At 41.1% G+C, this 12,846-nt stretch overlaps 1 protein-coding gene across 1 annotated transcript; it reads right to left on the bottom strand.

Moving 5' to 3' along the window:
• Positions 1-1,267: 1,267 nt before the first annotated feature.
• On the bottom strand, positions 1,268-12,310 carry LOC134634112 (serine/threonine-protein kinase H1-like). The gene is made up of 3 exons (XM_063483180.1): positions 12,045-12,310; positions 10,606-11,314; positions 1,268-1,666 (listed from the first exon to the last, which is right to left on the bottom strand). Exons 1-3 carry the CDS (start codon positions 12,308-12,310, stop codon positions 1,268-1,270), a joined length of 1,374 nt encoding a protein of 457 aa, XP_063339250.1.
• Positions 12,311-12,846: the final 536 nt, after the last annotated feature.

Raw genomic sequence — 12,846 nt, 5'->3', positions numbered from 1 at the left:
ATGTAAATAATATGAACAAGTTGTGTAAGTGTTTTATTCTGTTTGAAGAGACCACTGCCATTGGGGTGTGCCAGGGAGCCCAGTGGTTGCCATTGTTTAGGCAGGGTGTGCGTGTCAAATCAAAGGATTTCACACTGAAATGATCAATGTGTTTTGCTTCACTAGTCAGTGGTTTCAGTGTTGTGGCTAATTTATATATGTGCATCAGTGGTTTTGAAAATAATCTAGATTTTTTTTTTACAACCATGGACTTGAATATTAAACTTTAATATAAAAACTGTCTCGTCTCTCTTGTGCTGTCTTTTTATTGCGCTCTCTTACACTTACAACTCTTACAATTGTCAAAAACGATTTGAATCCATAGACAGTCCAAGCATTAGTTTTAAAAGATTTAACAACAAAAGGAAAATCCACCAGATACAATGCGTGATGTCTGATAAATAAGACTGGATTTCACTGGCAATTATATTTGGCATCACACTTGCATTTTAATCCAGCCTTTCCACGCCTTTCCCCTCCTGTAACATATTTGCATTTCAATTTAAAACTTCTCACTGGAAAATAACACATATTCTTAAGAAGGCTCTTTGCTGTTGTTTACAGCTCAAACAAAGTATGCAGGAGAAGATGCAGCTCTTTATCCCAGGGCTTCTTTTTAACGTGATAGAGGCCTGTTACTGTATATATATGGGTTGTGCTTTCAGTGTTTCCACAGGACTGTGGGTGCTCCTATGTAGGAGGAATGAAAACAAAGGGAAAGACAAGAGCGCTGTCATACTTCCTTCTTTTTCCTCAAAATATGCTGTGTGGTGATGGGGGAGTTTAAATAATAATAAAAAAAAAATAGATCAAAGAGGAAACAGCAATATTTTATCATCCTGGCTATGATTATCTCCCATTGCTCAAATGATAAATTTTTAGGTTTTTAGAATGAACCTCTTCACAGGCAGGTGATGTCGTGACTCATAATGATCTAAATGAGACCTTGAATCCATTAGTCTGAGCAGTGTGAATAACCAGGGGCTGGAGATTTTGTGGAGGTGGACAGCTCTGTCTCTGTATTGGCCAGAACCTCAGAATCAAAGGATATTCACCCACAAGAAACTAATGGAAGATGGAAATGAGCCTTTAGGGGAACCTGGGTTATTACTCTGGTAGAAAAACCTGACTTCAATCCAGAAAACTTTCTTGTCACAACACCTGTCCCAGGCACTTAGGCTCCCTGTGGTTCGTGAGCAGAGCTGGGGCAGCTGGTTCCATCCTTTCATTAGCCTTCTCGTGAATCTAATGCTTTAGTTGGATGATGCTGATGCTCCTTGTGCCCTCTGGCTCGAGGTTGTATGGCTCTCTGAGGCTGAATCAGTCCAGCTGCTCTTCCCTGCTGCTGCTGCTTCGGCTTTGTCTCTGGTGGCATTAGCCTTCCCAGGCTGCTGGCATCAGTGGAGCTTGTGGTGCTGCTGCTGGGGCACCGGGAGGAGCTGCGTGATGCCCGCTGCCTGAGATTCTGCGAAATAGATCTATGGAGGTTCGTCATGGAGGAGTTGGCTGCCATGGTGACCACCCAGGGGTGGCGGACTGCTTGTTCGGCAGTGAGGCGGGTGGCTGGGTCCAACACTAGCAGGCGCAGAATGAAGTCCTTAGCCAAGTTGGACACTGAAGGCCAAGGCTGTGGATAGAACAAGCAGACTATTAACGCACTCACCCAAGAAGATGACAATTCAGCCTACACAACCCCTCACACACACACACACACACACAGACACCCACAGCGCTCTAATAGCTGGGTATCTAGAAGAGGCGCCTGCACAGATTCCGAGCTGCTTCAAAGCGGGATGCAAGATTTCATTCTAACAAAGCAATAAAACTATGATCCCTGAGCTCTGCAGGCCTAACAAGCAGAACTAAACTCAAAAGAAAGCTAAATGTCACTGGGCAAAAGGAAGCAGCAGTCTTGGCTGAATGAATACAAAGACTGGGAGGTAGGACAGCTCTGCTGCATGTGTGGGATTTTTTTGGGTGCACGTTTAATCTTAGCCTGCATTAGCTTCACAATAAAGGCAGCAAAGATGAGCTTCAGTGGAATCCATTGCAAATCATCCGCCTTGTCATGACCCAAGCTGACATTAAAGAGTGCTTTGAAATCGGCAAAGCCATCTTTGCAGGGTGAGAGAAGACATCAGAATCATTATCATAATTCAAATTCATTAAATTATTCATCACAGCCTTGGTTCTTAGTCAGGGAGTCAACTTTCTAGAGGCCTGCCTCGGGAAAGTGATGACCTTTGTGCTTCCATCAAATTTTAAATAAAAATATTATTGATACAGATTTTCAACTAGATTGATCTGGAATCAAAGCAAAAAGAAAAACAGGCAACTGGTTAATGTTGAATGGTCATAATCATTATCACAATTTTACAAAAATCCTTGATTACAATTAAACTAAGAAAACATACATATAAATATATTCAAAACAATAAAAACTTGACATAATAAAGCAATACTCTAAGTAAAAATGACAACAAAAGGTCGCTGTGCTTGATGTGACCAAGAAGTTTCACATTTAAAAGAAATTAACTTCTCTAATTGTACAAATTTCAGATGGTTCCACTTGTCTGGCTTTTAGCAAATTAAATCCATTTTTTTCTAATGTTGGCATTAAGAGACAGTTTTCATCTTAGAACCTGGTCCAGTGCCATACTGATTTATAGTTTCACATATATGTGAAGCCAGAGATATGCCAAAACTCACTTATATGTTTTATTTAAAGCACAGTTTGTCATCCAGCCAAGCACATTTTTTTTTTATTTTTTAATGAAAGGATATTTTCAGTATGAGAGTTTTCACTATGTGTCCTGCTGAAAGTAGTGATGTTTACTTCTAAAGGCAGCATTTAGCTCTGAGTTTAAATCAATTTAGGATTGAATTGTAGGAGTACAGTACCACTTGGGCCACAAAAGGAACTATCGTCTATGAAAGACTATTATTTAAAAATAGAGATGAATTGTAGTCCTTCTAAATTTTGACACTTTTAAAAAAATGGCAACTAAAAGAGGTCCTAAAACAGAACCCTGTGGCACACCTTTGTTAACACTTATGTAACTAGAGTAATTAGCAAACAAATTGCATGGTTTTTCCATCAAATTTGGTTATTTCAGTTATTACTGAGTAGTAATGAGCACAATGAAAAGATCACTTTCTTAATCTCTGTTCTCTATTTCCATATTCAGCACAGTGAGCTCAAATATTTCTCTGGCATGTTTGTCTGAGGACTGAAAAAGCTAAACACAGTGAAATCAGAGTGTAAAACTCTCTGCTTCTTTGCTCAACCTTGCTCAGACTAAATCTCACTCTTTAGGGAGGTTTCGCTCTCCATTTTAATCCTGAAATACATTTCTCTCTCCTTTTTTTGTCTCTGGCGGAGTAATGACAATTAATCAAGCATGAAATTGACAATCGCGAGACTGTTGCCGGTGAGAGGAATTCAAAGAAGTGGGGGACTTTCTTATTCTCACAGTGTAGTGACTGGGGGTGGGGTGGGGAGTGTGAGAGAGAGTGTAAGCACAGCACAGGGTGCTGAGCTGCCAGCAGAACGAGTCTTAAAAAAAAAAGAAAAGATTCTCAGTCAAACTTTCTTCTCACACTGTTGTTATTTCACACCTGAGAGGCAGGCAGAGTGACACTGTTTGATTGAGCTCCCACGACTAACAAGTCTGACTTTCCCCTTTATCTGGCGCTGGTGGTGATTTGGTGAGGCCTCTTATTACCTTGCCATGAAATACACACTTGATAGCAGTTGTGGCTAGCAGATGCCTTTTGTCCTTGATCTGAAATAACGGGAATACATACGTTTAGTGCCTGATGGCAATGTATGAGAAAAAAGCTGGAATTATGCAGTAAAAGTCTTTGATGCTGCTGTTGAGAGGTATCAAAAGTTTCCCTTCCTCCTGTACACCTAAAGAAGAAGAGACATAACTGAGTTGCCTCCTTGGAACCGAGCCTCCTTCAGGAAGTTTATCTCTCCCCCTTATTTTGAACATTTTTCACGTCAAAATACACAAAGGCTTTATTGCGTTTAGAGGAAGGGGGCGAGAGCTAGTGTTATACATCACTGCTGAGCTGAGAGCTAGCCAACGAGGGGAGAGAAAGAGAGAGGAGGGAGATGAGTGGAGTGCAGATACGGTATAAGCAGTGGAAAAACCTACAGGGCTTGGCTTATTGAGCAACATCTTGTTAGAGTGAATGAGAAGCTCCAGTGACTGTGTTTGCGCCACGCTACATCTTTACCTGACAAAGCTGTAATTGCAACAAATGAAGAAAACGCTAGAAGCTTGGATTGCGCTAATGTGATCAGGAGGATAACGCACTTTTGAGTAATGAGTGTTACCGGCTCGGCTCAGGCCCGCAACAAACAAAGTACAACCGGGTTCAATTTCCTGATCAGTTTATCTAATTGAACATGTAGTGGGGTGTGGACGTGTCAGGTGCCAGTGGTGCATGGTAAATGTATGCAGGGTGCTGGACAGGGAGAAGCAGAAGATGCCCAGAGAGTGGACTAAAAGAGCAGGCGTTATACCCTTTGTCACTCTCACCTCTCAGGTGCAACCATCAAGGCTCCTGCTGGGAGTAAAAAGGGAGAAGCAGCAAGAGCAGATCACATGAAGCACTCCACGAGTGTCTGTCTCACAATTTACTGCAATCTGATTCACCTGGCAGCCTTCCCTGAGCAAGAAAGCCAAGGTAAATATGCTTCATCATAATAAGTCCAAATAGAGAAGGTGGCCTGTTGCTAATTCAGGTGAAAGTCCCAGCTAACCCACAGTAATCAAAATATCAATACTCGGATGCAGGAGAGAGTGGGCTGTCATGTACAATATACCGTGGCCAAGTGGAGGCTGGGGCTGTTCACATGGTGCTCACTAGGGGGCAGACTGGCCTAACCATTACCCCATTTGGCCTCCTGCTTGGAGATGTAGACATTTGGGCTGGGTCAGGAAAGTGTGGCTTCCATAACACAGCGGCAGAATGCAGAGGAGGTTACCAGGGTACCTGGACATAACTAATGCGAGGACTGCTGCTTTACATGCAAAAGACGGCCACACATTCACGCTCGCAGGCACACAAACAAAATACAGTCACACAGATGAGATGTCCCTGATTATGTGCAAAGAAAATTATTTGTCTTATACAGAGAGAAGGGACTAAGTGATAAGGCGTTCAAAGCCCTTGAGGCTACATCCGTTCCTTCTTCTGTCCTGCTTGTCCTCTGCCCCCTCCTCTTTTCCTCACTCGCATCCTCCCTCACTCCCCTGCCATCAATCCCCGGCTCCCCCTCTTCCTCACGCTCACTACTGAGCAAACGCATCAGTGTGAGTTTGCACTACAGGTCCTCAGGCGAGGAGCTGCTGCACCTGTGAGTGGAGCGTGCATGGCACGTATGAATGTACCGTTTGTGTGTCTGCTGCTAGTGCAATAAAAGAAGGGGTGGGGGTTGCCGGTGAGACAAAGGGACCCAATTCGTGGGAAGGTGCCAGCGGCCTTCTGCATTTCCGATTCAGTCTCACCTTCACCTCTCTCCTCAAACCTCCCCCATCCCACTCACATTTTCACGCAAAATTACACACATACATGTGCCCAAAGTCCCCGTTCAGCCTGAATAAAAACAAAAGGTTGCTGATACATTTGGAAAAATGTTTGTAATTGCAGCCCCTGTGTATTAATTTACATAGTGAGGAAGAGGAGAAAAAACAGTTATGTCCATCTGTACCTGAAGTTAATCCTTTTTGCTACACTGCATCATTGAATACATATTTATACATGGTCTCCGATGACTGCAGTCTGCTGTTAATGCTTAAAAAAAGCCCATGTGTTAACCTGCACAATATAGTTGAAATGCATGTGGTTATACAGAAATATGCTAACATACTTAACATGGCTTTGGGCTGGGTAGAGTGAAACTTTTAGACTTAAAAGTAATAACTCATTCCTGTAACACTGTAAATGCAAACAATACCCTCACTTATATTGAGTTATCTGCATTGAGTTTTTGCTTTAGAGTACAGCCTTGCATACTTGTTTGATTTAATAATTTGATCTGGTTTAATCTTCTGCACTGTTAATATTTAACTTTAAATCCTTAAGTTAGCAGGGCAGGGATTTTTGTTTCAGTTATTTTGCAGTCTGACTTCGAGTCTTGTGGTGATTCAGATTCTTGTTTTGATTAGTGCTCCTGGTCAGTGGTGTTGTTAGGGTTTGTGGACCTGTTATTGCGCATGGGGAACAGAAATGTAACAAAAGTGGGATTTTTTAAATTCTCTTTTCTTTTTAAATGATAAAATTTGCTAAACCTAGGTTGTCCAAAGTGCATTTAATTCAAACTGAAATTCTTTTAGTTCATGTGAATTATCCTCCTCAGTAATAAACACTCAAAATATTATTATTCACCCTTATTAAGCAGATAGGCATATTTTATGAGGCAGCAAGTCTACATAATTTTTATGCATTTATTTATTTATTTTTTGTAAAGCCCATTAAACAAATTTGCGTTGCTGTAACACTTCATAATGCAAAAGGGGCTGATACGCTGGATAGGTAACAAAAATCTAATAAATGTACCGGGCTTGCTCTAATACAGCACTGCAGTTTTTCAATAAATAAATAGCAGCGGGTATTTGCTTTTTAAACCATATCTTGATTTACCAGATGGTTTCCACTGTTTAATATTATCACTTGTTGTGTCAAATTGTACTAATTTACTGCATCTCTGCCATCTTGTTGAAGCAGAATGTGCACTGCCAGCAAATGTCTTCAAAGGCTGTCTTGGCATGCTGACTGCATCTGTGATCATACCAACTTTATTTTTAGTCCTTTTTTTCCTACTGACCACAGAAATCGAATTAATTATGTCTTCATTCCTTTCGACTGCTTTACTTTCAGTGTCTCGCTATGGCATTTGCTTTGCTCGCACTGTTACGCCATACTGGGACACTTGATTGGAACGAGCCATTGTTCATGTTATTGGCAACACCTGCGCTCCAGTCTCTGTGGAGGTGAAAATGCACAGATTGGATTGACATCCAATCACATTCACTTGTAACATCTCAAGTCAAGAAGATATTACTCCACCACCCCTGTTATTCAATAGTAGTACGCCGTAAGACACTGAGGATCCAGTCAGTCAGTGTTCCCCTTCTTGCTGCGAAAAGCACTGTGTACATTTTTTGGGAAGGGGGCAAAGTCCAATAGTCACTTTGTTTAATTGGTGGACATATCATTCCAACTGATGCGCTTCAAGTCAAGTTTAGTATGTGAAAGAAATTCCTGAGGCACCCAAAGAGAGGAACCCTTCTTAATGACATGAGGAGCCCTTGTGATGACAGACGTCCACGTTTTGTGGGTACTTGTCAACCTTCACTACATTATTATCACAGCGTGCGCACTTAACTGTGTTGTCACTCTGCTGGAGAGGGTGGATACTCGCACATGACAGAGAATAAGTGTCTTGTCAACATGGAAATGTGATTGATGGCTGATCTATCAAGCCCTGGACTGTTACTCAGCCATGTATGATGTCTTTATAATACGACCATATGAATTTACAGATTGATGCCTTGACTGCATCTCACTGAGATGTGAGAGACTGAGCGTACGGTTCTATAAATGTTGCTTTTAGCTTTAATGTCAAGAATTTTTCCTCACTATCATGGCCTACATATGAGCTATGTCAAAAACCACCGTGAAAAACATAAAATAAGCTCTTGCATAAAGTCTAGAAGGATTTTGCATTATTGTTCAGCTGGTGGTCAGTGCAGCGGTAAACACAGGGATAATAGTCCAGGGCCTATGTAAGGGAGCCTCTTGTATGCCAGACTAAAATGTCAGACTGCATCCCTAAGAATCGAGCCAGGCTTAAAGCCCAGTGAATAATCCAGCGTTGTGTGTAATCAGCGTGAAAGAACAAGCCCGAACTCACTACTGAGCTTGACTGAATAGGCTGTTAAAAATACCCACTTCAGTTATATGACATAGGGAAGTGGGGAGAAAATCATGCAAGGCCCCATTTCCCACCATTTCGAAGCATTCTCAAAGAACCAAACCAAGCGAGAAACTCAAAGACATCACAACAAACTTTCACATTTTCGTTCATGTGCTTTGCAATATTGCAGAGGAAGAGATGAAAACAAGGAGAGGTTCACCTTGTTACCACACCAGCACTGCAATGTGCTGAGCTGACTTTTTTTTCCTACTGATGTCAGGCAAGGATGGAAGGATGGTACTATTTCTGGTAGTTCTGATAGTGTAGTGATTAAGGTATGAATTATTATTGTGTGGTGAGTAGATGTAATGACCATATGTGAAGAAACGTTTTGCATAATTTCAGAGCATGCACATCATAAATAATGCCAGATTATACTATAGGGAGAAGACCAGATGTCAAAATGAAAATCAGGGATTTAGTTAAAACTACATTTTTTTTAATGATTATGCTGGAAGCAGATGCACTTCATTGGGTGAGGCCACAGCTGGCCAAAGAGTTGAAAATGAACAAAGACGCATTTCTAATAGATGCTCAAGGTTACCTTGACAGTTTTCTCTATCTTCCTCCTGTTTTCAAGATTAAGATTTAATGCGTTATGCCAACACAAACTGGGTTTTGCCCTAACAAAAGTAAAGTTGGTATTTAAAAAGAGAGCGCAATGGCAAGATTGCTTGTAAGAGGTGGAAACTTGGAGATTTTTGCAATTGAGCCTCCTGCATATGCATTCCTGGCAGTTTCTTTCTCAAGGCATAAAATATAGAAAGAGGAATATTTAAATCAAGCATGAAAACTCATGCAGGTGCAGGATTTTCACAGCCTGCACGATCAGATTTGAAGTGAAATAGCTGAAGAACTGAGAGAACAAAGGGATGACGACATGGACTTTGAACCCTATCTTGAAAATAATCGTGCCTTAGATAGAGATCAAACACAGTTTTCCCTAATAAAGTTTTATTACAGTCAAATTAAACTGTTAAAATTTCAGGACCATGGACAGCGCTAGCAGTTTTCACCATAATCTCATGAGTTGTCCTCTAACACGACCTGCACAAATTCAGCTGCATGCACTCTGTGTATCTGTGCTCTATATGCCATGGATTGTCAGACATGCACACACACGCACACACACACACACACACACACACACACACACACACACACACACACACACACACACAAGATTCCCCATGAAATCTGAAAAAAGAAAAAGTGTTGCACATGTTGACGGTAAAGAAATAAACTTTTGTTAATCAGGCATTTCCTGTTAGTTTTTTCTTTTGAAGTGATCTAAGCTGTTTTAAGAGAAGAGCGCTACAGAACCAATGTCAAAAAATATTTGCACGGTTTGCAGTCCCACATTAGAGCCTGTCAATTACTGAAGAATGTTTTCATTATAATGATTCTCTGCCACATTAGGCCTAGATTTAACATATACACGTATGACCTAAATTTAAATGCTTTTCTGGTTGCAATTAACAGGCTGTGCCTGTCCTGTTAGGAAATTACCTGCAGCTGAATCTCATCACTCAGTTTGCGATCATGCTCCAAATTGAATGGCTCTTGGGAGATTGGGCATGTTATATTGAAATAAACCAACTGTGCCTGTGTTTAGAAAATAGTGCAACATGTAGATCACAAATAAAAGTTACCACAGCACTATTTGGGAAATATAAAAGAAGTATAAAACTTGATCATAATTTTGCATTCCTTAAACCAAGCAATCACTGTGCTAGCAACAAGCTACAGCACGTTAACAGTCACTTTAAACAGACAGTTTCGTTGAGTGTTGCTAGAGTTCAGCATATGAATACCACTCTCAGTGGGGGAAAAGTCACCTCACAATATAAAATGCAAAGAAAACACATTTAACTGTATAAAAATATGATTTCAGTATGGAATTATTTTAGCACTCTACCTAGTTAGCTGCTAAAAGGCTAATATTAGCTATGTGCTAGCAACCTATACTGGCTTGACCTAAGGCACTTCGAAACATATTAATGTTAATAATACTTTAGCTTTTAAATCATCCACATTCTACACCAACACAAGTGACATGCTACTACTATAAATTGGTTTAGGTTAATTTGAATACTTATCAGTAAGTCGGCCTACAGATTTTCAAGATCCCACAGTTTTCCATTTTCACCTGGTCCTTATGGCTGATATCCACTTGTGTGTCATTAAAGGGTATGTTTTTCAGTTCAGCCTGTAAATTACATCTGTGGGCTACTTTTCCTGCTCATAGTGTCTCTAACAACATTGCCATTTTGTGTATTTTTCATTTCATGATTAGCAGAAAAACATCAACAAACAGGCACATTTACCCCCCCAAAAACTTAATAAAAAGACACAAATTCTTCTTGAATCTGCTGTGGGTGGCACTTAAATTCACTCTGTCTTCATATTTCATTTATTCTGGTCAAAGAGTTTTAGCAGTAGCAGAATGTGCTTAGGGTGCAAAATGTTCTCATTTAGTTTATTAAATCCTCTAGAACCTCTATTTGCTATCCAAAATTACTTACTAAACATAACTGAACTCTAATCTGCAACAAAAAGTCCAGTAAACTTACATTTCCACGGAAGCTATATTTTCCTCTCACAATGGATCTGTAGAGCCGTGTGCGGCTGTCATCCTCAAACGGCACGGTTCCACTCAGCAAAATGTAGGCAATTACCCCTAAAGCCCACATGTCCACTGCACAGGAATAGGGTCTCCTCAGCAACATTTCAGGAGCCATGTACTCAGGTGTTCCACAAGTGGTCCTCAAAGACCATGACTCTCCAGTTTCCTCGTTGCCTCGTTCAGAAATCTCACACCTGGTGAGTGTGCTGGCAAAAGCAGACAATCCAAAGTCGGTCACCAACAATCTGGAGTCTGCTCCGGGGTGGTAGTACAGAAGATTCTCAGGCTTTAAGTCTCTGTGGGTGATTCCCAGGCTGTGCAGGTATACCAATGCAGCCAGTATCATCTGGATGGCCTGGGTAGCATCTCGCTCAGTGAAGTGGCCCCTGCTGACAACACGGTCCAAAAGTTCCCCTCCTGTGGCCAGTTCCAGTACCATGTAAACACGCTGTGGAAACTGGAACACTTCAACCAGCTGAATGACATTAGCATGGCTCACCCGCTGCAGCACTGCTAGTTCAGAATCACACACCCCACGACCCTCTGGGGCCTCTACCTCCATCATTTTTATGGCAAAGGGCTGGCAAGTTGCCCTGTGCTCCACACGCACAACACGACTGAAGCTTCCACGACCAATCAGGGCTTTGATGTCATACCTGACAGGGCAGAAGGGGAATGGTGACTCATTACAGCATAACTATCTCATGATACACTGCTGCAAAGCACTAAATGTCTCTCCCTGCAGCTGCAGTCCTGATGTATGGGAATATATCTTTTGCACTATGCTATACAGCATGCAAAGTCGATCAAACCAATACGTATGATCCTGATTTAGATCGCCAATAAACAAGGCAATACTTTATGCAAGCTTTGAATTATGGGATGATGAGCAATACACATGTTTCCCCTTAAAAAGGCATCAGTTTTGTTCCTTTAATTGTTTCTAGGCCTTTATCTGACAAGTACAGGAAGGCGGTGTTCCGGCATTAAAACCCCCAGGGATCTCAAATGACTGTCTACCATTATTGCAGGATGTTGGGTTGGAAAGAAAGAGAAAGAGGAATGTTAAAAGGCTCCTATGAGCACTGCAAATGCAGGCTTTTCCACTTATGTTTGGCTGTAAATTGCTATTGCCAAATAGTGTACTGGCCTAATGATTAGTGGATAAAAGCCATTCTATCAGTTGGCACTTTCCTGGATTTTGAGAGGCCTAAATTTCAACCATCCACCATGTTATAATTGAATCTAGATTTTTTTTCTAGTACAAGATTGGCAGATTTAAATATCATGGATGTACAAAATACAATTTCCAGCAAGCATAGCAGGAAAAATACTGGCTGCTTTAAAAACTCTGAAGAAATAATTATTCAAACTGTGAACACTTACCGTGCTGTGACGCGTGGCTCAAACTTGTCTTTATATCTGGGAACCTTGTTCCATTCTTGTCTTTGTTTGATTTGCTGTTTGCTGCTTGATCCTAGGTGAGGATTATCAACACTGGCAGAAAACCATGGACTTTTCTGCTTCTTCTTTTGTTTCTTTGGCTCATCATCATCCTCATGTCCTTTACTGAAAGCTACTAGTGACTGCACCACACTTACATAGCTTTTCTTAGATGCCTCAGGCAGCACCTTACTGTTCCCACAACCCATTTCTAAGACCAACATTTACCATGGAGGGAGCCGAGATTCCCCTTCATCTGCTGTGAACCCAAAGTGGCCTGAAAATAAAAAAACCCCCCCCAAAAAACAACTACCTGCTTGAGGTGTGTACACAGCAACAGTAAAGCTCCACCTTCCCACTAAGTTTGAATTTGTCAGGTGTGTGAAGTGATCCTTTCAGTCACTTGTGGTAAAAATGTCACGTAAACAGCAGTTGTTTTGAAGCTATTGTCACTCCTTGTAGATTGTTTCTATACTGCCACAGTAGCAGGAAAAGGAGTCAGGACTCCTGTCACTAGGCAACATAACACTGTAACCGAGAAAAAACTAAAAAGTGGAAAAAAAGAGAACAAATTCTTCTCCAAATTAAACATATAACTAAATAAATAGTCTTTCTACATGCAGATATGCGAGTGCCGGGAGTTAAATATTGCTGATGAGGCATTTCTTTTAATTTTAAATAAATTTAGCATGGGAGTCTAAGGAGATCCAGCCTCAGGTGGCAGCTGTGACTGTTTTTTTTTTTT

The sequence above is a fragment of the Pelmatolapia mariae genome, linkage group LG9 (genome assembly GCF_036321145.2).
Source record: "Pelmatolapia mariae isolate MD_Pm_ZW linkage group LG9, Pm_UMD_F_2, whole genome shotgun sequence".
Classification (NCBI taxonomy): Eukaryota; Metazoa; Chordata; class Actinopteri; order Cichliformes; family Cichlidae; genus Pelmatolapia; species Pelmatolapia mariae.
Note: the sequence above shows the minus strand (reverse complement) of the source record. Positions and strands in the feature narration are given on the sequence as shown.

Coding starts and splice junctions, on each gene's coding strand:
- LOC134634112 (XM_063483180.1), bottom strand. CDS start 12,310: ATGGGTTGTGGGAACAGTAAGGTGCTGCCTGAGGCATCTAAGAAAAGC. Junction 11,315..12,044: donor GAGCCACGCGTCACAGCACG/GTAAGTGTTCAC, acceptor CTGCCCTGTCAG/GTATGACATCAAAGCCCTGA. Junction 1,667..10,605: donor AATATAGCTTCCGTGGAAAT/GTAAGTTTACTG, acceptor TTCTATCCACAG/CCTTGGCCTTCAGTGTCCAA.